Raw genomic sequence first — 21,420 nt, forward strand, 5'->3', positions numbered from 1 at the left:
CAGTCCCAGTGCTAGTGCCAAGGCAAAACTTGTACCCTGCGCCCTGGGTGCCTCAGGACCCTTATGGGTTTGCAGGGCTGGACTGCTCAGCCCTGGGGTAGCAACACTGCTTTATGGCTGATGAGGACACAAGCTTGACCCTTGGGAAGGTAGGTTGCTGTCCCTGTCCATGTGGTGTGAATCACAAGACCTCCCCTCATGCTGAGGTGAGGAGCCATGGCGCAGCTCAGAGCAGGACTCTGTGCCTAGGACTGAGCTGTGATGGGGCTCCTGGAATGTGGACAGAAGCTGTGGGTGGGAGTCCCCAGTGAGGCTGATCAGGGACATTAAGACCTACAAGTGCTCCTGGGGTGCTGGCACAACCCTGGCACACCTTCCCCAGCTGACCATCCCCAGCCCTTCTGGCCTATCCTGGTTTTCTGGGTGATACTACAAATAAGCCAGAGGGGCAGTCCCAGCCCCACAGCCTCAGCAGGTTCTCTCTTGCCTGCCATGCCCCCCACAGTTCTTGACACCTTGCCTCATCATCTCACCAAGCCCTGCATCATTCATCAGCCCCCTTTCCAGGCCCTTGGAGAGGCTGCCAAGGTCCCAGCCTCACCATCTGTTTGAGCTGCCCCCTCCCATTGCTGAGCATCCATGGGGACGCTGCTGGAGGCCTCCCCACCCAGCACTTGTCCCTATGCTGCTCACCTGTCCCCTGGGGAGCCAGCCACTCCACAAGGAGCTGCTCACAGGCATCATGCTCCCCATGATGCTTGGCAGCTCCTGGTAGCTTTTCTTCGCTTCCCCTCCCAGCTCATGACTCCAAACGTGAGGCTTTTCATGGCTCCATAATAACTTGCAAATTACCCAGTACAAAAGGAGCTGTTTATACAACATTTCTGTCAGTCCCACAATTCGAGTGATGCTGCGGGGTTTCCGTGGAGACCCTGCGCGTCAGACAAGTCCTACAAATGCTACAGCTGGCATTAAGGGAATCTCCTGTCAGAGACAGAGGTCTCTGCTGGGCCCCCAGCCCTGGATGGGGACAAAGATAGGTACCCTTGAGCCAGAGCTGGATAAAGAGGTGAACTGTGGGGTTCATCTGTCAGGGTATCTGCACCCAGGGTTTCCCTGCCAGGTGCTCTCACCCTGTCTGTGCATGTATGTGGTCCTGCTGCAGACACACGGCCTGTGCCTTTTTTTCACACTCAAGTGGGATTAAAAGACTCATCAGGGATGCTGGGAAGAAGTACCAAGGCTTGGACTTGTCACATAGTGGTGCCAGGGCAAGGGTGCTGTCACCGAAACACCCACAAGGACAGCCCCAGGGCTGGCTGCAGGGAGGACTCCCTTTGTCCAGACAAAACAGTCACTTGTATATCCTCTGACTATCCTACACCTGCTGACCATTGGCCATAGCCCTTCCCTGCAACTGTGACTCTGTAGCCACCCCTCAGCAAAAGCTTCAGGAGTGACTCTGGGCAATCCCAGAGATGCTGCACCCCTGGGAATAGCTGGGTCACCTCCAAGAGGCTGCACCTGCTGCAGGGACTGAAAGTCCTTTCCAGTGGCAGCAGCACCTACAAATTCCCCCACCAGGGCAAAGCTGAAGTCACTGCAGAAGGTGCCCTATGGGAGGTGATGGCCACCTGCAAGTAGGGCAGCCCCTCTGCCCTGGCCCAGCCCCGGGGTGGCCCTGACAGTGCCCTGCTGCTCTGCAGGTCAGGGACCCAGGACAGAGGATGGCAGCCAGTGCAGCTGTGGCATGGACAAGAGGCAGACCTGGAGCAGGTGGCCCCATTTCCACCCAGCTCCAGCTTTGCCTGCTGGACACACATTGGCCCCAAGCAAACAGACAGCAAACACCTGCTCAAAATGCAGCATTAATTCCACTGTTTCAAGAACCACAGCCCTCCACACCTTGCTGGGCCTCCTGGCTGCTCTGCACAGATCCTGACTGTGCACCACAGCTCTGACCTGGCACCAGCCCCCTGCCCCTGGCCCCATCCAGCAGCCCCCTTGTCTCAGTGCTTGAATAATTGATGGCGGTGTGTGCATGCGGCATCTCGAGTAGGAGGAGGTCTGGGCATGAATTTTTCATGTGTTTGCACCTCCTGGAGCTGCTGGGGATGGTCGGCAGGAGGTGGGGATGTGCTGAGAGCCTGGGTAAGTGGGGACCACCGTAACTCTGTCCCCAGGGGAAATAAATACAGCAGCGGAATGTCCCTTGTCCCTGGGCAGGGCAGCGCCACAGCATCTTTCTGACCCTGTGGAGGAGCAGTGCTGTGCTGTCCCCCCTCTCCCAAGGGCTGGGACACCCCAGTGCCCTCTTCAGCATCGTCTCCCTTGCTGCCACAAGAAGGATGCCTGAGCACACTGCTCACTGCAGGCGGAGAACACAGGGATGCAAAACAGCAATGTGACCTTGGCTCTGGCTGTATGGACATGGAGCGGGATGGCAGAAGGCATCACATCCCTGCCCTGCCAACCTCCGGCATACCCCCTAGCTGGGAGTGAGGGGCTGCATGCTGTGGGGGAAAGCAGGCAAGAGTGCAGGCAGCAGGGTGGAAGCAACCAGCCCCTTCCCAGTGCTGCCATGCCAGGGCACAAGCCAGCAGCCTGGTGTCGGGAGGCAGGAAGGGCACTGGGAGTGCTGGGCAGCCCTGGAAGAAGGAAGAGGCTGTCGTCCCCTCATGCAGTCCCAAACACTGGTGCTATATTTACCCAACTGCAGGCCTGGGTTTCGGCCTCTTGCCTGTAACACAAGCCCTGCAGCTTGCCAGAATCCGAGGGGATGGCACATTCCTCAGCAAAAATAACCCTCCAGCAGCAGGCGAGAGGGCAGGGGTGGAGGTGACTGACTGGACAGCTGCATTCACCACCCTGCTCGCTGGGAGCAGACGTCTCGCTCCGACAGACCCTGGGATGGGAACCTGGCACACATGGCCACCACACCAGCCCCCTGCCCAGGTGGATGGGGGCAGAGGTGGGAGCCACTCTGGGGCAGCTCGCATTAAACATGGGCACGGCGCTGCAAATTATGGGATTAAATTAGGCACTGAGATAAATGGCCAGGGATGCTGAGCCACCAGGGACACTGTCAGCACAGCCATCCCCAGTGGGCTCCATTATAATTGCCATGCACCATCAGCTGAAAAATTATGCCCATGTTGCCCCACTGTAATTTCTCGCACAGGAAGGGTCTGTGCAGGGCCACCATACGCAGGAAGTTTCTGCCTCCTTTCCTGCCCCCAAATCCAGGCAGGTCCAGGCTGCTTCCTGTGCAGAGGAAAGGTTCCAAGACAGTTTGATTGCTGAGTGCAGATGGAGGCAAACGGAGCACTGAGAGCCCAAGATGGACACATCCAACCTTGAAACAAGAGGCAGCTTGGGTGGGGAGGATCAGGCAGTGCTGGCACAGTGAGGGAGGGCTGGGCTTTAAAAGGAGATTAGCTCAGGTTCTTAAGAGGTGATTTAATCCAGTTTACAGGGAAAAAATTCAGGAGATGCAGCTGAGAGGTGATAAAGGCTTTAGCAAGCCTAGGAGCAGTGAAGCTGTGGTAGGGACCAGGGCTGGCTGGAAGGATCTGGAGGTTCCCTGGGTGGATCTGGGAAGTCCCTGGACCGGCCTGGTGCTGGTGTGAGAAGGGTCAGTGCACTCCACGTGCACCTATGGAGCTGGGGCATGAGGGAGAACCTGTAGCAGGAGAGGGGCAGCTCAATGGGACACAGCGGGGGACAGTGTGGCACAGGAGGGATGGTGTGCCCCTGGTAGCCCCTGCACTTGGCTGCCTGGCCAGCCCCACACATGCTCTCCCCACTCCCCACAGCAAGCACTGACGCATGCAGGGAACCTGGGAGAAGAGCAGGAGAAAATCATTAGTGGGGTGGAGCGACAGATTCAGGGCAAGAGATTAGAGGAGCTAAATCGGGCTTGTGTGAGCAAGGGGGACTGCTGAGCTAGTGCAGGAGGAGCTTCCAAGGCTGAGCACAGAGATGGGCAACCCGGAGCCCCCCCAGGCTACCAGCAGTGACCTGAGCCACCTTGGAGAGACCCAATGCCAGCCCCTTGGAGATCTTCAGCCTGACAGTGCACCAGGAAGAAAAGGGGCCCTGTGCCCACCAGAGACCCCTACCCGTCAGAGGCAAATAGAGCAACGACACCACAACATCTCCGGACACAGAGGACTGGGACCCCAAGTCCAGAGAAAGACCTGATCTTGCCAATGGAGCAAGGGCATTCCAATACCTCCGGACACAGGGGGCTGGGACCCCAAGTCCAGAGAGAGTTTATCCTGCTTGAGGACCCTGCACATATCCCTCTTGCCCTATAGGTGGCTGATGACCTAGCTCACAGAATGCCCCAGGGAACAAGGATGGGGTGTCCCTTCCCAGTACTACAAGGATGGCAGAGCTATGAGTGGAACTTCCGTGATCCCTGGAGACCTGTCCAGCACCTGGCGGGATGTGGCACTCCCTTGGCACTGCCACAGCACACCACAGAGACAGTTCTGCACTGGCACAGGGACAAAGCCACACCAGGGGCTGCTCTGCTCCTCTCTCAGCCCAGTGCCCCAGAGCCTGCATGGCTCCAGAGGTGTCTGTGGCCCAGGGATGCCTTTTTGGGTGGCTGTTTGCTCAATGGTGGTGCATCCATGGCCAAGAGCCTGCTGGGAGGCGTGCCCAAGGCAGGGTGACATTCACACTGCACGTTAGGCAATCCTGGCTGCTCTGTCCCTCCCTCAGCTGCCCCAGAAAGGCGGTGATGAGGGCCGGCGGCTGGGAATTGGGAGCAGGGAAGAGTGCGTCAGCACAATGGGAACGGGCACCTAGGGAAATCAGGCTGTGCCGTGCTGCTGGGCAGCAGCAGTGGGGCCAGGGCCGGTGTGGCCATGGAGAGGTGCAGCTGCACACCTGAGCATGCAGACAGGGTGACCCCTCTGCTGCCCACCCAGGACAGGCTGCTCCACCCCCAGGGCAGTGCACGTCTCCCATTCTGCACACACCTCACCCCACATCCAACTGCACTGTGTCGTGGTCCCCAAAGGTGTGATGCACAGTGACTCCACACAGACTCCCTGCAGGACAGAACCCCTGCTGCACACTTCACTGCTCCTCCTGCTACCCCACCAGGCTCCTGACCTGCATATGAACCTTTCTCCATCTTCCAAACACCACCTTTCCAGACTCCTGGCTCACAGAGGGCAACGCCTCCAGTGCTCCCCTTCAGCATTGTGAAGGCTTCTTCTGACCTGCCACTGTCACCGAGTCCCCTGCTCAAGCTGCAGCATCTCTGGTGTGCCTCCTGTGCTGCAGAGTCCTAGCTGCAGCTCCTTCCCTGGAGCCTCAGGGCCCAGTGTTGCTTCCCTCACTCCCTGTCCTCACTGTCCCCATGCAGACAGCACAGCTCACATCTCGGAGCAGTGCCACCCACCTCCATGCTCCCCAACACTCAGGCCTTCAATGTCCTAGGGAGGTGGCATCCATCCTCCATGAGGAAAAATTTGTTCACCAAAAGGGTTGTCAAGTACTGGAACAGAATGCCCAGGGAAGTGGTGCAGGCACCATCCTTGGAGGTAATCAGAAGACATGTAGATGTGGCACTTAGGGACATGGTTTAACAGTAGACTTGGCACTTGGTAACTAGTGCTGGGTTACCGGTTGGATTGATGATCTTAGAGGTCTTTTCCAACATAAATAATTCTATGATTGCATGATTCCATGATGATGGGGCAGAGGGAGCTGAGCCCCAAACCTGCAGGATGAGGCCCATTCATGCAAGGGCAGCAGTCCCCATGCACTCTGTGCCTGACTGCTGTACCCGGGGGTGATGGTCATGAGCAGACGGGCTGCTACAGGGATGAGCAAATGCTTGTTAGTTTGCCTTGGCTAATTAACTACCAGGTCTCGCCCACCGCAGGGCATAGGCTCCACCTACTTGTCAGCCCTGCCTCTCACATGTTAGGCTCCTCCTCCCAGCCCACCGGCGTTCGAGTTCAGCCAGTGCAATTCCAGTGCCTGGTAAAGCTGTGATGGTGATCCCGCGGGAGTTCTGCCCGTGGCAGCTGGTGGGGGGGTACTGAGGACCGTGTTGGTGGCTGTGGTGGGTGGTACCACCAGTACCATGTGCCCAATCCCTATTTCTCTCTCTCTCTCTCTCTCTCCTCCTGCCCCAGCAGGCTTGGCATCACATGCTCCCAACACCTCTGTGCCCAGTCCTGGCACCCAGCCTGGCCTGGCAGCGGGTACTGCAGCCACATGCTCGTTCCAGGCTGGAGAGCCACCCCAGTGCTGCCGGCACCGGGCACCCCAGCCTGCAGCAGGGTGGGCACAGCAAAGCTCAGCAGCCCTGTCTGGCCGCAGGACACGCACTGCATCAAGAGCCTGCAAAGCACTGCTGCCGCCCTCGGCAAACCCGTGCCAAGGTCTGCGCCAGCACGGCCGTGCTGGTGGCCACGTCACCCTTACCTTCCATGTCAATGATGGCCAACACAGCACTGGTCATGGCCTCTCCCTGCTCATTCTCGGCGACACATGTGTACACACCGGCATCCTCCTTCTTGCTGTCCCGGATCCAGAGGGTGCCATACTCCTCCCCACCCTGGGCCAGCTGCTCCTCGTTTCGGTACCAGCGGAGGCTGGGCCGGGGGTTGCCCACCACCACCACTCGCAGCCGGATGTCACAGCCGGTGCCGATCGCTGCATTCTTCAGTTTCCTCACAAAACACGGTGCTGCCAGGCGAGCCGAGTCCTCCTCGGGCGGCCCCGGTTCTGCTGTGACCTTGGCGCGCTTCGGGGGGATGCCAGGGCTCGGCGGGGCTGCCCGAGGCTCCCCACCAGCCCTACTCGTGCCGCTGCGTCCCTGTGCTCGGTGCATAGTCTGCAGCTCCCCCACCACCACCCGCGACCCCTGTCACCCTAAACCAGCACGTTGTGCCCTTCTTCTCCCCCTGCCTGCAGTCTGGGGGTGCTGGGTGCCTGACTGGGACGCTGGGGCAGTGGCGACCCCCTAGTCCAAATGCCGTCCGGTTCTGTGCCTCCCCCCACAGGCTGCAGCCCCAAAGGTCGCAGCACTGTGGGCAAGCAAGGGGCTATATTTAGGCTGGGACTCGGGTTCCTGCTCGCCCAGCCGCCACTCACCAAGCTCCCGATGCAGTGTGGCACTCACACCCCATGCTCTGCTGCAACCCCAAGCCCGCCCAGCGCCTCGGCACCTGCTCCTCGCCGGCCTGGGTGCGAGTCCCGCGGGTGCTGCCCGCTCGCTGAGCCGTCCCCGTGCTGGGGCCGTGGCGTCCCCCCCCTCACCCGTCCCGTCCCGCGCAGCCCCCGGCGAGCTGCGCTCCCTCTGCCCCCTCTCCTGAAGTGGCAGCTGCCTCTGATATGTCACATTCCTTGGCTGGGCTCCCCCTCTCTGCGCCTGCTGCCCCGTCCCTGCAGCCCAGCTCCACTTGCAAAGATAGAAAAGGGCCAGCACCTTTCCATATTAGCTGAGAGGCTCGGGGGGGACCCAGCCTTCCTCCCCCGCTTCCCCTTCTCCGGCAGTGTCATTGGATCGGGGCAGAGAGAGACCCTGACGGCATGTGCAGGGAAAGGACACCGTCATGCTTCCTGCAACGCAAGACCCCGGGCAGGAGCCAGCCCTTCAGGGCCCCTTCGCTCCATTCCCAGCAGACAGGAGAGGTGGGGATCCCAGCATCCCTGATCACCACAAATCCTCCCTGCCCGGAAGGCTGCAAACACATCAAGGCTCCATTTCTCTTACTGAGCCCCTGCCTCGCTGCCCTGGGCAGTGTGGGTCCCCGGAAGGCTGCAAACACATCAAGGCTCCATTTCTCTTACTGAGCCCCTGCCTCGCTGCCCTGGGCAGTGTGGGTCCCGGTCAGCCCTGCATGGAGCTGTTCAGCTTTGGGGCACCGGATGAGAGCGCCCACACTGCCGGGCTCCAAGCAGCAAGCAGTCAGGGCCGGTCTGTGCCAGATGTTGCCCGGCCATCCCTGGGCAAGGCAGGGCTTCCCCATCTCCTGGAGCAATGGCACACGCCTCGGCACCTGGCCCTAGCCGCCCTCGCCAGGGGCTGTAAATCTGCGGGAGCAGGGAGCCAGCGACTCGACACGGTGCTTCCCAGCTTCGAGCCAGCCCCGACGGCTTTGGCACAGCCCATTGCCACCAGCCTAAGGATGCCAGCATCAGTGGAGCATCAACAGCAAGGAGAAGATCACAGGATTTCCCAGCTTGGATGGCTGGGGCACAATGGAGTGGGGTGCCTTGCTAGACCCACAGCCCGGCTGCAGAGTGGCTGAGCCAGCCCCAGGAGAGGCCTCGGGGGCTCCTCCCTGTCCTGCAGGCAAAGGAATGCTTTGTCCCCAGCCTGCCCCCAGGGGCTGAACCCTGGCATAGCCAGCCTGGGCCGACGGGGAGGGAGGTGTCATCCCAACCCAAGGCAACCTGGGAACTGTCCTCGATGTCACAGGGCCACCTGCTGGAGATATGCCTTGTGGTCCAACACCTCCCAGCTGGGGTTTGCCACGCTGGCCTCTCCATCAGGGACACCCCCAGCCCACTCCCCACTGCTGGCAGTAGCACAGGCCTTGTCCCTAAAACATCAACCCCTGCCAAACCCTCCCTGGGATCTGCTGCCTGGCAGAGTTTCGTGGACCCTCCAACATCTCCCGGGGCAGAGCAACCCTGAATTGCTCTCCCATGTGGGATGCTCAAATCTGGATTCCACTGCAGCATCCCCCATCACTGGGATGAAGAAGCTGAAGCCAAGATGCCCACAATGTGACCACAGGGAGCGGGGCACGTGTTGGGAGGAAGAGGGCATATGGTGTTGGCAGGTTGAGGCCAGAGGTTGAGCCTGGGGTGCAAGAATAGGGTGGTGGGTCTGATGCTCACAGGGTGCAGGGCAGGAGGTTGATTAGGGGTGAGGATGGCTTTGCTTGCAGGTTGGTGACACTTGGAGGGGCTTGGAAAAGTCCCAGGCAGGTGTGGATTCGAGCAGGGCTGTCCTAAGTGGGGGTAAAAAGGAGGTGGCTGTGGAGCTGAGAACCACTGGGACATGGTATGTTAACCCTAGGTGTGTGGGGAAAATACGGAACCATCACCCAGAGCCCCTTCAAACCTGCTCAGGGCTTAGCTGTCACTGCTCCCTGTCCCAGCAAGACTTTCCCACCCACCACCTGAGGCAGCAAAATGCTCAAGAACCTTCAGTGTGAGGGACACACACCTTTTGGGGGCCCAGCAGCATAGGGACGAGACAGCCCAAGGAGTTGCTTCCTCCTCCATCCACCCAGCCCTTGTGATGCCTCCCCCAGGTGCTGCCTCCCCACCACACCCTCCCCCCCCACCCCAAAGATTCACTGAGGACAGGGTGATGCTCCGCTGTTTATTTCAGCCGCCTGAAGAGTCTCATACACGTGGTGGGGTGGGGGTGCATTGGGGCAAGGGGTGGCAATGCCTGCCCTGGCCCCCCGGGCCTCTCTCCAGCTCCTCTCATTCTCTCCCCCCTCTCTCCCATTCACTCACTCCTCCTCTCTCCTGTGTCCACCTACAGGTACCCTCTCGGCTCATGGGCCTGGCCCCGTGCAGCCTCCTGCTGCTGGGGGTCCCCGCCACGGGGGGGGCGGGCACTGCCCTCCTCTGCCCCACGGGGCTGCCTTTGGGGCCGGGGGCAGCGAAGGGCCCGAGCCCCCCTGGGCTGGGGGGAACACGCAGGCTGGGGGCCCCCTTGCTCTGAGCTGGGCAGAGAACAGGAGGCTCAGCCCAGACCACGCCTGGCTTCTCCCCACCCCTAGCATCGCCGCCGTGCACCTGGAGAAGAGCCAGCTCCAGGGGGGCCGGCGGTGCTGGTGGAGGGGGGTGGGTCCCCACTCGTGTGGGATGAAACCCAAGGCTGTGCCCAGCGTGAGAAGGGGCCTGTGGGGGGATCCAGAACCCGCTGCTGGGACCGTCCGGCTCTCCATGGAGCTGGCCCAGGCCACCACCTGCTCCCCCCAGCCCCTCCCACCTGTCCCGTCCCTCCCTCCTGCCGCCCCCGGCCCTGGCCTAATCCTGACGCTGGCGTTGCCGCTGCGAAGCTGCAAAAGCAGAGCGAGGCTTTTGGAGCCGGAGGAGAGAGCCCGGGGGGTGTGGGGGGCCCAGAGGCAGCTGCATGGGGGAGACTCCTCAGGCAGTGCCGGGGGAGCGCCGAGAGGCAAGGTGGGGGGCAGGAGGGGGGCATGGCGGCGGGACGGAGGCAGGGACAGAAGGTGCCGGTGGGCTGCTGGAGCAGCCTCCTCTACAGCACTTCATGCTGCTGCTGAGTCGCCTCACTCACCACCTGTGGGAGAGAGGCACCGTGAGACGCCGTGCAATGCCACAGCAGAGCCCCCCCGAGTGCGGGACCAGGCGCCGTGCTCGGTCCCCTGCCTCCCAACCACCCTCCGGTGCCGCCGTGCGCTCACCTCCCCATCACGGGTTTCGATGGTTTTGATCATCACGGTCTTTTTGGTGTGCACCTCCGAGCCCCGCTGCTCTGGGCTGGTCTCTGCAGGAGGAGGACACAGGGGATGGGACCACAGGGACACACGGCATGGCGACACAGCATGGGTCTGGGGTCACTGGGGAACTTCAGCAGCCTTGGTTTAACCCCCCTCCCCCCTCACAGCAACACCCAAACAAATGCCCCTACAGCAGGGGCTCTGTGTGGCACCTGTGTGTCCCCAACCTGCCAGCCTGGCTACAACCCCCCAGGAGGGACATTTGCCCCAAAAGTGGGGAACTCAGAGGACTCGTCCCAGCTCCCCCTCCTCATGGAGTGATGCTCACCTCGGAAATTGAGTGCAGAGGCAAAGGTCTGGTGCATGGGGATGCTGATCCTGTGGCAACACAAAGGGGAAAGCTTAGCGCCAGCCAGCCCTAGCCCTCAGGTGTGTGCTCATAAAGTTGGACCCCCAAAAAACCGCTGACCCTGCTGTTCCCCCCAGCTTGTCCTGCCTCCCTTCCACTCACCGGTTCTCCTCGCCTTCCAGCAGCTTGCGGTATGTGGCGATCTCCACATCCAGGGCCATCTTGACATTGAGCAGGTCCTGATACTCACGCAGGTGCCGGGCCATCTCATCCTTCAGGTGTCGGATTTCCTCCTCCAGGCGGGCAATGGTGTCCTGGTACCCACCGGCCTCCCCCGCGAAGCGCTCCTCCATCTCCCGCATCTGGCGCATCAGCGAGTCATTCTGGAGAGATGGGGTGCTCAGTGAGGGGGGAACCCAGAGGAGCCAGGGGTCACCTGGGGTGGGGACTGGGGATGCCAGGGCATCCTGGGGAGAGCCATGGTCAGCCCTGGGCTTGGTCCAGCTGAGGTGGGACCATGATTGGTGACTGTCACCCTCCACCTGCCCAGCATTGGGCAGCAGGGTCTGACGGGGGCAAGCTGGGAATGTATCAGGCAACCCCAGCACCCTGGTGCCCAGACACTCCAGCAAAGCCATCCTGCCCCACGAAGAGGGCAGAGAGAGCTGCAGAAGCATGGGATGGCTGCCTGGGGGTGGCACTGGTGGCTGCTGGCTGGCTCCTGTGGCCATGACTGTGCCAGAATGGGACTGTTGTGCCCTGTTTGTTCGCAACCACCTTGCCAGCCTGCAACCAGACACCCCAAGCCCTGTGCCCGCCTGCCTGGAGCCTCCCAGGCTGGGTCACATTTTACAATCTGCACTTTGATTCCAGGACCCTGCCAAAACACTTTGCAGGAGCTCAGGCTACTGCTGGGGGACGTGCAGCCCAAATGTGGGGTACAAGGCCCCTCACGGTAGCAACTCAGAGAGCTGGGAAGAGCCCCCCACCCCAGAGATGTCCCAGAGGTCCCTGAGCAGCCTTGGAGCAGCAGGTCCCTGCAGGGAAGCTGGGGATCTTCCCAATGCTGCCCTTAGCTCACCGTGCCCTTGAGGGCATCAATCTCGCAGGTGTAGGACTGGATCTGGTGCCGGTACTCCAGCATCTCCTGTTTTGCCTGCCTTAGCGCATCGTTGTTCTTGTTGGCTGCCTGCGTCAGATCAGACACCTGGGGAGAGACCATGGTCAGTGGGCACGACCACCGAGATGGAACCCGCTGCGCCAGGGCCAGCCCGGAGCCCGCTGCTCCCACACCTTGGACTTGTACCACTCCTCGGCCTCGGCGATGTTCTTGGCAGCGATGCTCTCATACTGAGCACGGATGTCCCGCAGAGCAGCTGTCAGATCAGGCTTGGAGATGTCCATCTCCACCTGGATGTGCTGCTCCTGCAGCTGTGCTTGCAGCTCCCGGATTTCCTGCGTGGACAAGGTCACATCTCAGGGCACCCACTCCATTTTCCCTGCCCCATGAGTGCCACTGGAAAAGGGGGCCACTTCTGCCCTACCTCTTCGTGCACCTTCTTGAGGAAGGCGATCTCCTCCTGCAGGGACTCGATACGTCTTTCCAGGTCGATGCGTGCCAGTGTGGCTGCATCCACATCCTGGGAGGGACACAGAATGAGGGATAGTGGGGGGTTGCAGGGAGAGCACGAGGGCTGGAAGGTGCAAAGCTGTGTCCAGGACCATGCCCTGGTGCTGGGGCCAGGCTTCTCGGGGGAGATGGGGGTAGGAAGGAAGGTGGTGTTCCCATGCCACACTAAGGGGACGGGTACTCACAGCTCTGAATGCAGCGAGGTTGTTCTCAGCCTCCTCCTTCAGCTGGATCTCCTCTTGCAGCCTGTAGGCAGAGAAGGGAGGCTAGGGGGGTCTGGAGGAAGCTCTGTCCCTCCGTGGTGATGTCCCCCCAAGTTGTCCTTAAGCCCAGCATGACCCGGTAGGAAGAAAACAGATTGTCCTCTGTTCCCGGCAGGCAGCAGAGGACTGGCGGGGGGCCAGGGGCTCTTCCTCCCATTCCCTATTATAGTCAACGCCGGAGACATCACAAAGACATGAGGTCAGCTCAGTGCCACGCGCACTGCCCCAGCCCTTATAGGGGAGAGTGACCAGCAGCTGGGGGGACAGTGTGCAGGATCTGGCACAGGGGGTCCAAGAGATGGCCACTGGCTGAGCTGTCCCAGGGAGACCAGGAGCACAGAGAGGTCTCAGCAATGCTGTGGGATAGAGTGTGAAGTGGGGACTCCTGTGGGGGAGGGTTGGAGATCCAGACTTGTGCCGGCGGAGGGGACAGTACCGCAGGCTGCATGCCAGTGGAAAGGCAGCGGGGAGGAGACGGAGGTGCCCAGGTTGTGCTGGCACATGGGGTGGCAGAAACCCAACACCCATTTGTTCTGCACCCTGCTCCTCCCCTGTCACTGAGAGTTCCTTCATGCCACCACCCCCAGCTCCCCAGCATCAGGGAGGACCTCAGTGCTGGCTGGCTGTGGTGATGGCTGGGGTTACAGAAGGAGGCAGCAGACTGTGTCACCCCCAGGGGATGGTGTCCCCAGGGCACAGGGTCCAGGAGGGAAGGTGCAGACCATCACCAGAACATACAGCTCCCCTCGAGTATCTGCCCCTACTGCCATGTTCCCCACGCTGGTCAGTCCCTGGGGGGGTCCCTCAGCCTGTCCACCCTTGTGGATAATCCCCACAGGTGTAGGACTGGATCTGGTGCCACAGCTCTTCCCCAGCATCAGCCAGGTCCACAGCATCTCTGGGGTCTCCCACTGCCCACAGGGCACCATGGACACTCACGGCAGGCCTGGAGCATCCCTGGCCTTCAGAAGTACAGCCACTTCCTTTTCTCCCTCCTTCACATCTGGAGCTGGAGGAGCACACTCCTCGGGTTATCTGCCCCCTCACTTCTGCCTGCCTGACTGCATCGGTCTGTCCATTAATCCCACAGAGCTCAGCTCACCCATGGGCCCAGCAGCCCTCCCTGGTGTGAGCAGAGATGGGGACCCCGAGGTGAGGTGCACTTCAATCTCCCAGTTCTGGGTGTCCTGTGGTGTTACAGCCCAACCTCAGCCCCACTGCAAGGGAGGGCATAGGGGACGCCCCTGCTATGGGAGCTCCTCTACCCTCTGCGTGCTGCCTGGGCAATCAGAAAGTGGTCAAGGGGGACAGAGTACTGGGGTCATTATGGGCTCTGAGTGTGAGGCACAAGGATAGCAGTAAGCAACCGAGGGGCTGCCAGAGCGAGCTCTGCCCCCACCCACCCCTAGGGATGGAGATGCACGGATGGATGCCCACAGGGACTCTCCAGGGCCCCCCCACTCACTTCTGTTTGAGCTTCTGCAGGTCATCAAGCAGGTTATCACGCTCAACTTCCACACGAGCCCGCTGGTTGGTGAGCAGGTCCACCTGGCGCCGGAGCTCCCGCAGCTCCTCCTCGTACATCTCGGCCACGCGGGTGGGCTCCTTGCCCCGCAGGCGGTTCACTTCAGCCACCATGAGGGCATTCTGCTGCTCCAAGAAGCGCACCTTTTCGATGTAGTTGGCGAAACGGTCATTGAGCTCCTGCAGCTCCACCTTCTCATTGGTGCGGGTCTGGAGGAACTCCTGGTTCATGGCATCTGCCAGGCTGAAGTCCAGCAGCTCGCCAGCACCCTGGTAGGCACTTTGGTAGGAGCGCAGGGGTGTCACACGGGTGGTGCGGAAGGTGGACAGGCTGGGGACGGCCGAGGTGCGGGACACCTGGTAGACGCGGGAGGTGACGGAGCTGCCGCTGCTGCCCTTGCCCCCGAAGGAGGCACGAGGGAAGACTGGGGAGCCGCCAAAGGTGCGGCGGTAGGAAGAGACCCGCTGGCTGGAGGAGTAGGACTGGCTCATGGTGGCGGCGTGGGGAGGCGAGGCCGGAGCAGGGAGCAGGCGGAGGGCTGGCGAGCGGCCGGCACAGCTCGGAGAGGCGTCGGGAGGGGACTGCGCGCCGCTATTTGTATCCTGCTGACATCACCCGCCCCTCCTGCTGCCGGGCAGCTGGGGGATGCTGCTGCGGGGGGGATGGCCGGCAGCCCCCGCCCACTGCCCCTCACCTGCCCGCACCCTCCTGAAAGCGAGGGCCCCTGGGCACCCCAGAGTTCCCTGGTGAGGCCTTGACACTGGCCTCCACGGCTCTGCCCCATCCCTGGGGGTGCGAGGGGAGGAAGTGGGGCAGGCTGGTGGTGACCCCCCTGTCAGGGTGCAGTGCTACCCACAGGGGGCCCAGACAGACAGACAGACAGCCGAGGCTGACGCCATGGAGGGAAAGAAAGGAACTCAGACCTTCACAACATCTATTGATCCCCCTTGAGCCAAGTCCCATGCCAAGTAGTCGTGGTCCCCAAATTGGTCTTGAGCACCCCAAACGGCCCCTGATGATGCCCTGACCCACCCGCTGGTGAGAGCACAAGGCTCAGGTCTCCATGTGGGGCCAGACTCCAGCCCCCCCATCGAGGAAGTGAGCAAGGAAGGGCCCTGGAGCGGGGTTGATGTGAGGGAACCCCTGCCCTGAGTGTGCTTGTACTGACCCAGCACCCAAACTCTCTTTCTGACATGGGGGGCTGAGCACTGGCCAGGGTCTGGGTGCTTTCGGAGTGCTGCTGAGTGACCCCGAGCAGGTGCTGGGTCCAAGTCCCAGTGACAGTGACGTCAGCCCCTGTCCTCGCTCCGGCACATTCCCAAAGCAGCAGGCACTCAACCAAAATAGCCTTCCCAGCTCATACTCGTGGGGTGTGGGACATACAAACGTGGTATTTATAGTGGGGGAGGCACTCTGTTAACCCTTCTTGCTCCAGGCGTGTGGAGAGAACAGTTGGATGGCGACCCTGCCTGGAGCAGCCCCTCTGATCCCCATCACCCTAAGAGCAGAACAAGGTCCCCAGGTTATCCCGAGGCACTGCAGGCTCTGCCTGTCTCCTCAGTCTCCCCTTTGGCTGGGAAGTACATTGGGGATCACAAAGCCCAGCCCAGCTCCCCAAAAACTCCCAGAATGGGTAATTTCTGAGTCCATCTGAAAACTCCACTACAGCTTCCTGGACAAGTGGTGGGCTACATCAGACACCCTCACAGCCCTGCACAAACCCATGCCACCTAAAAAGGACATCCTGAGGGAGGGCGGCTGTGCTGGGGGAACCCCTCATGACGGTTCCCCTTGCTGGGGCAGCACCCCCTCCTCCCCAGACTCCCCAGCACACCTGGTGACCCCCAGCTCTGTCCAAGCTGGGCTGTTTTGGCTGACGTCAGCTGGCTCAGCCCCAGTGCTTTTGTCCCTGAAGGCCCTGCTGGAGGGGACTGCTGTGCCACTGGGCACAGGGTGACTCAGCAGCAGGACAGCACTCAGCCCTGCCTGGCCCTGCACCTCCCAGCCTTCTGTCCTGGCTGTAACGCAGATCCCAAGCAATGCCATGGCTCACCCATGGCAGGATCAGCATCAGGCAAAGGCTCAGGCTTGGTCATGGAAGCATTCTCAACTGACCCGGCCCTGGGAGAACTCCTCCCTGCTGCCTCCCTGCTCTATGTTGCTTGGGGAGACAGCTAAAGTTTGGGTCCCACAAACATGCAGGTGGGCAGATGCTCAATGCCCTGCATCCCTTCTGCCCCTCCAAGCCCCCCATCCCTGGAACCTCTCCCAGCCACCCAGTTGCAGAGTGATGTGGCGTCTTCCCAGAGGGTACAAGCTGCCTGGAGGAGCCTGCCTTTAAAAGGGAAGGTATTTCCAGATGGGGTTGTTTCATCCCAGCGCAGGGGGAGGATGGAAGAAAGGGGGGCACGTGGGGGGAGAGTAGATGGAAAAACAGACAGCATCCTTCGTCCTTCTGGCCCCATTCCGAGTATGCCCTGCACATCCCAGAGCCCTGCACGTGTGCCCTGCCTGTGCTGCAAGTGCCGGCAAGCTGGTCCTTAGCCCATGTGCAGAGGAGCAGGTGGGTGCCCCGTGAGGGGGACTCAGGGCATCTGGGACAGCCCACCCCCAGGAACAGAGTTCAGCCATCCCTTCTTATGACCCCACCCCACTGCTGTGCCAGCTGCTAGTGTGGGGAGGATGGACTACTCAGGGATGCTGTGTCCAGAAGTGCCTTGGCACCCTGCCCTGGTGTTTCAGGTAGGTTGATGCAAATCCCATCTCAGGCCTGGGTTGCCCTTGTTCCCATCTTCATCCCATAGAGCAGGGGAGTGCAGAGTTGGGGTGCTCCAGGGAGAGGAAATGCACTCTTGGGCACTGCTCTTTGGAGAGAAAGCAACTCAGTGGAATTAACCAGTAGCATTCTCCTGACCCTGCTCTAGGGCAGGCTGCTTGAAGTGGCCTTTCCTTAGCTTTGTGACAGCCTTCCGGTATGGCTCTGGGCAGGCAGGGGCCCCACGTCTTGCAGAGGGTGGACCGGCCTCTTAGGAAATCCCCGTCTGCTTGGAGGACCCAGCGTGACAGGAAGGAGGGATGAAGTGCAGGACCCAGAGACCCTGTCTGACTCCCATCCCAGGGACAAGATGCCAAACACTCTGTGCCAATTAAAGACCCAGAAGCTGCAGAAAGTGAGGAGGCTGCAGAGGCCAGAAGTGCACAGCTGCCTCCTGTCCTATCCAGCCCCGTTCAGCCTCCCCACAACTCCATCGCAGGCCGGGCTGACCCAGACCGGCGGAGCCTGGGAAGTGGCTCCTGAACCCCCGCACTGGCCTGGTCCCAGCTTCCATCAAACCTTGGATGAGACTGCTGCCAGGAAGGCGTTTGGAGCTGGAATGTCAAACAACTCCCTCTGGTCATGACATCCCTGTGAGCAAAGCCAGCTGCATCCTGCAGCTGCCCCTCCTTCCTGGCCCTCCCTCCCTGCTGTTCCCCCAGGATTTAAACCCAGCACAGCCTCCTTGGGCTGTGGGCGTCTTGGGGCTTGAAGCTAGGCAGGATGTGGGGACAGAGTGATGGCCCCTCCTTGTCCCTACGCTCTGCCACCAGGACCCTAGTGGCCCCTTATGCCTGGCCTTAGCTCAAGGGTGAGTTGAGGGTTGGGAATGAAGAAATGAGGGTGTCCATCCCCCTCCCTCCTGACCCCTGGCTGTCTTCCTTCATCCCACTCCTTTTACAGCCATGAGCCTCCCAGACGCCTTTACCCTAAGAGGGAAGGACTGTGTGGCCCATTCCCCAGTGCTGACGGATCCTGGGCGCGTGCTATTGTCTAAATAGGAGGTGGCTCTCCCTCCCTGCCTGGAGCAAGGCCCAGCCTGGCCTGATGGGGTCCCAGGAGCTGGTGGGTGCTGTAAAGTCTGCAGCCCCCCCACGCCTGCTGTTCATCCCAGCTTTCCCCATGCCTCTGCCCACTCCAGAGCTCAGAACCAGGGGGTGCACAGACTCTTGGTTTGCTCCTGGTCCCCACCTCCATGTCCCCAGGTGATGGGGATGCTGAGGACATTGACCTGTCTGTGAGTGACACAAGAATGCTGGGGGGGTGCCTGGATGCCCCCATGGCAAGCATGGATGCCAGGGGTGTCCAGATGCAACCTGTACAGCTGCTGGGAGGTGCTTGCTCACCTCCCTTGGTCTTTGTATGTCCTCCGGGTGAGCTGTTGCCTCCATGTTTCATGAGGATGCTGGGAGTGAGCTGTTGCCCTGAGCCATGTAAACGATGGGGGAGACCAGCTACTTTCATGTCCATGCGGATGCTTGAAGCGTACCCCTGCCCCATCACTCATCTACAGCTGGCCCTGTGATCCATGGGGATATTGGGGATGTTCCCCCATCCCTGCTGCCTAGGGGCAGGCTGAGTGTGCCCACCTGCCCTCATGGTCCTCATGGGGACATTCACCTGCCCCAGTGGTATGGAGATACTAAGGATGCCCAGCTGCCCTTGTGATCCATGTGGACACAGGGATGACTGAGTGGCTGTGTGGTCGGTAAGGGTGCTGCAGGCCTCGATAGCATCACCCATGCCAGTGAGATGAGGTAGCATTACCCGCTGCATCGCTGGTGGCTCACGTAAGGCATGGTGGCCATTCACTCAGCCTCCAGCAATTCCTGGGCAGTGATTTCACTTTCCCATGCTCAGACACGTGGGCTGGGATGCGGGGGACCGCCTCAATGGATGCCATCCCTTTGCTCATCCTGGCAGGGCTGGCAAAGGGGGGTCCAGGCAGCCTGGCAGGCAGTGAGAGAAGTGGGTGGCACTTCCTGGAGCTCCACTGTGTTTACAGTCTCTGTCCTGGACCATCTTTCCATTAACCCCTTCCAGCAGGGAGGGCTAAGCACTGCCTGCCCATCCTCAGAGCCTACTGCCATCAGGGAACACTTTCTGGAGCAAAGCCTGCCTGGAACCCCACCTGGGCTGCCAGGGAACATGGGAAGGGCCACAGTGCCCTGTCCCTACCGGTCCTGTCCCTGCCAGGCACCCCTGGGCGCACATATGAGCCCAGCAGCAGGGTGCATACATGCAGAGGAGGAGCTGGTGCTGTTTTGGAAAGGCTGCCTGTGGTTCCCTGCTGCACCAGACGGTTCATGGAGCAGCGCAGGATGGGGACAGAAGCAGTGTCTTCCCAGAAGCACAGTGATGGGGTAGGGGGCAGCCATGGCAGGTGCTGTGCAGCTCTTGGCACCCAGCCAGGGGTGAGTCAGAGCCCACCCAGATATAGCCATCGTGAGCTTTTTCTGGAAGTCCCGCTGTGCTGGGAATAGCTGTGGCACGCCAAGGCACTGCTTTTTGCTCACACCGGCAGGGCCAGACGAAGGCCACACCCGGCCCTGCCACTCACTCCTGCTCTGACACCCCAGATCCAGGCTCACCCTGTCCTGCACACATGCACCCCAGGATCCATCCACCCTGAGCACCCGCTGGGTACCCATCCGCTCTGGGCATCCACCAGCTAGGAAGCCATGGGCTTCCAATGTCCTCAGGTGTCCCTCAGGCACAGCCTGGGAGCTGTCCAAGAGCACCTGGCCCTGAGCTGAGTTCAGGCAGCAGAGGGGGGTGATGCTGGCAGGAGGAGTGTGGGGATGGCTGCCTGGCATGCATGTCCCTTTGGCACATGTATCCCAGCTCTGGGCTGGAGTGCTGGGTGCTCCCAGCCTGGTCCCAGCCTGGGGGAGCCTGGCCTGGGGGGGCTGGCCCTGTGTTGTGCTGTGGTTGACATGGAGACCCTCCAGCTGTCTGTTTGCAGGGTGCCAGGCAGTGGGAGTGCTCGTTCCCATTTGGTGGTGGGGAGAGGCAGGTGCTGGGGGCTGGAAGCATAAATCCAGAGCTGTCAGGAGCTCTCAGCACGACAGGTCACAGGGTCAGGGGCAACAGGACCACCAGTTTCCAGTCCTCAGAACACAGACAGCATCTCCAACTAACAGAGTGCCCATGAGGGCAGGAGCTGGGAATCCAGCTGGCACCCAACACCTGGGCCCCATGCAGCACTCACAGGCTGCCACGTCCATCTCCCAAGGCCACACACCCATTGCTAGGAAGAAAGGATCCTTCTGGGAAACGATGCACAAGGACTGATTGAAACCCAAAACCCCACTGCTGCATTCAGTCCGTGCAGGGAACCCAGCCAAGGGCAGGAGGCACCCTAATTCATGCAAGGCCAAGGGGTCCTATCCCTCAGGAATGCCCCTGGGGCTGACAGGCAGCTGGGGTGCTGCCCTGCCACTGAGCTAACTCTCAGAACCCAGTGCATTGCTGTCACTCAGAGACATTTGTCTCCAACGTGGCACCAAGGGTTTGTGCCTTGTTTCCTGTGAGGGCTAGGCAGTGCCAAGGCAGGGGAGCAACAATGACAGGGGGCTGCAGCTTGGCTGCAACCCACTCCAAAGATACCCAGCCTTTGGGAAGCGAGTGTGTTTCCCTGTGCACCTGCACCCCACTGCACACAGGCCAAGCCCCGTTTTGGGACAGCCCTTGCTCCCCTAGTTAGCCCCAGAACTGGGGCACACCAGGGCAGGATGGGTGACCATCCTTGCGGAGCCTGATCCTGCCCCTTGCTTCCCACCCCGGCCCCTCCTGGCTGTGTCCCTCTGCCGCCTGCACTTAATTCAGCTCTGCCCTAGCTTTGTCAAGCACCATGTTTGCCTGGTCTGAGGGGTGCGTGGTGAGGATTGCATGGTGAGGCGTGCAGGCTGAGAGTGCGATGTGCATGGTGGGGGGTATAGGGTGCGAGGCACAGGGTGGGGATCGTGGGGGCGTGGGTCACGGGGTGCAGGGTGCACATTGCCGATTGCAGGGTGTGGATTGCACGGTGTGGGATGCATGGTGTAGGGTGCAGGGTGTGGGTTATGGGGTGGAGATTGCGGGGTGTGGACTGGGGGCCAGGATTGCGGGATGTAGGGCTGGGTGAAGATTGCGGGGTGTGGATTGGGGGCAGGGATTGCGAGGTGTAGGGTTGGGTGCAGATTGGAGGGTGTGGATTGGGGGCAGGGATTGCGGGGTGTAGGGTTGGGTGCAGATTGCAGGGTGTGGATTGGGGCCAGGGATTGCGGGGTGTAGGGTTGGGTGCAGATTGCAGGGTGTGGATTGGGGGCAGGGATTGCGGGGTGTAGGGTTGGGTGCAGATTGCAGGGTGTGGATTGGGGCCAGGGATTGCGGG

The 21,420-nt window shown here is 60.9% G+C and overlaps 2 protein-coding genes across 2 annotated transcripts in view; both read right to left on the minus strand.

The window, feature by feature from the left end:
- SPEG (striated muscle enriched protein kinase) overlaps positions 1–7,243 on the minus strand; it is a 39,101-nt gene extending 31,858 nt beyond the window's left edge. Inside the window, exon 1 of the mRNA XM_069020864.1 lies at positions 6,454–7,243. Within this exon, the coding sequence (XP_068876965.1) occupies positions 6,454–6,862 (409 nt within the window). The 5' untranslated portion in view covers positions 6,863–7,243. The remainder of the gene's footprint in view (positions 1–6,453) is intronic.
- A 2,113-nt stretch (positions 7,244–9,356) lies between these two features.
- Positions 9,357–14,793, minus strand: DES (desmin). The gene is made up of 9 exons (XM_069020865.1): positions 14,171–14,793; positions 12,628–12,688; positions 12,357–12,452; positions 12,106–12,267; positions 11,894–12,019; positions 10,975–11,195; positions 10,792–10,841; positions 10,428–10,510; positions 9,357–10,303 (listed from the first exon to the last, which is right to left on the minus strand). The coding sequence occupies exons 1-9, from the start codon at positions 14,719–14,721 to the stop codon at positions 10,262–10,264; spliced, it is 1,392 nt and encodes a 463-aa protein (XP_068876966.1). The 5' UTR covers positions 14,722–14,793; the 3' UTR covers positions 9,357–10,261.
- Positions 14,794–21,420: the final 6,627 nt, after the last annotated feature.

Source organism: Aphelocoma coerulescens, chromosome 7, assembly GCF_041296385.1.
Source record: "Aphelocoma coerulescens isolate FSJ_1873_10779 chromosome 7, UR_Acoe_1.0, whole genome shotgun sequence".
In the NCBI taxonomy this organism is placed as follows: domain Eukaryota; kingdom Metazoa; phylum Chordata; class Aves; order Passeriformes; family Corvidae; genus Aphelocoma; species Aphelocoma coerulescens.

Coding starts and splice junctions, on each gene's coding strand:
- DES (XM_069020865.1), bottom strand. CDS start 14,721: ATGAGCCAGTCCTACTCCTCCAGCCAGCGGGTCTCTTCCTACCGCCGC. Junction 12,689..14,170: donor CTGCAGAAGCTCAAACAGAA/GTGAGTGGGGGG, acceptor CTCTGCCTACAG/GCTGCAAGAGGAGATCCAGC. Junction 12,268..12,356: donor TCAAGAAGGTGCACGAAGAG/GTAGGGCAGAAG, acceptor TTGTCCACGCAG/GAAATCCGGGAGCTGCAAGC.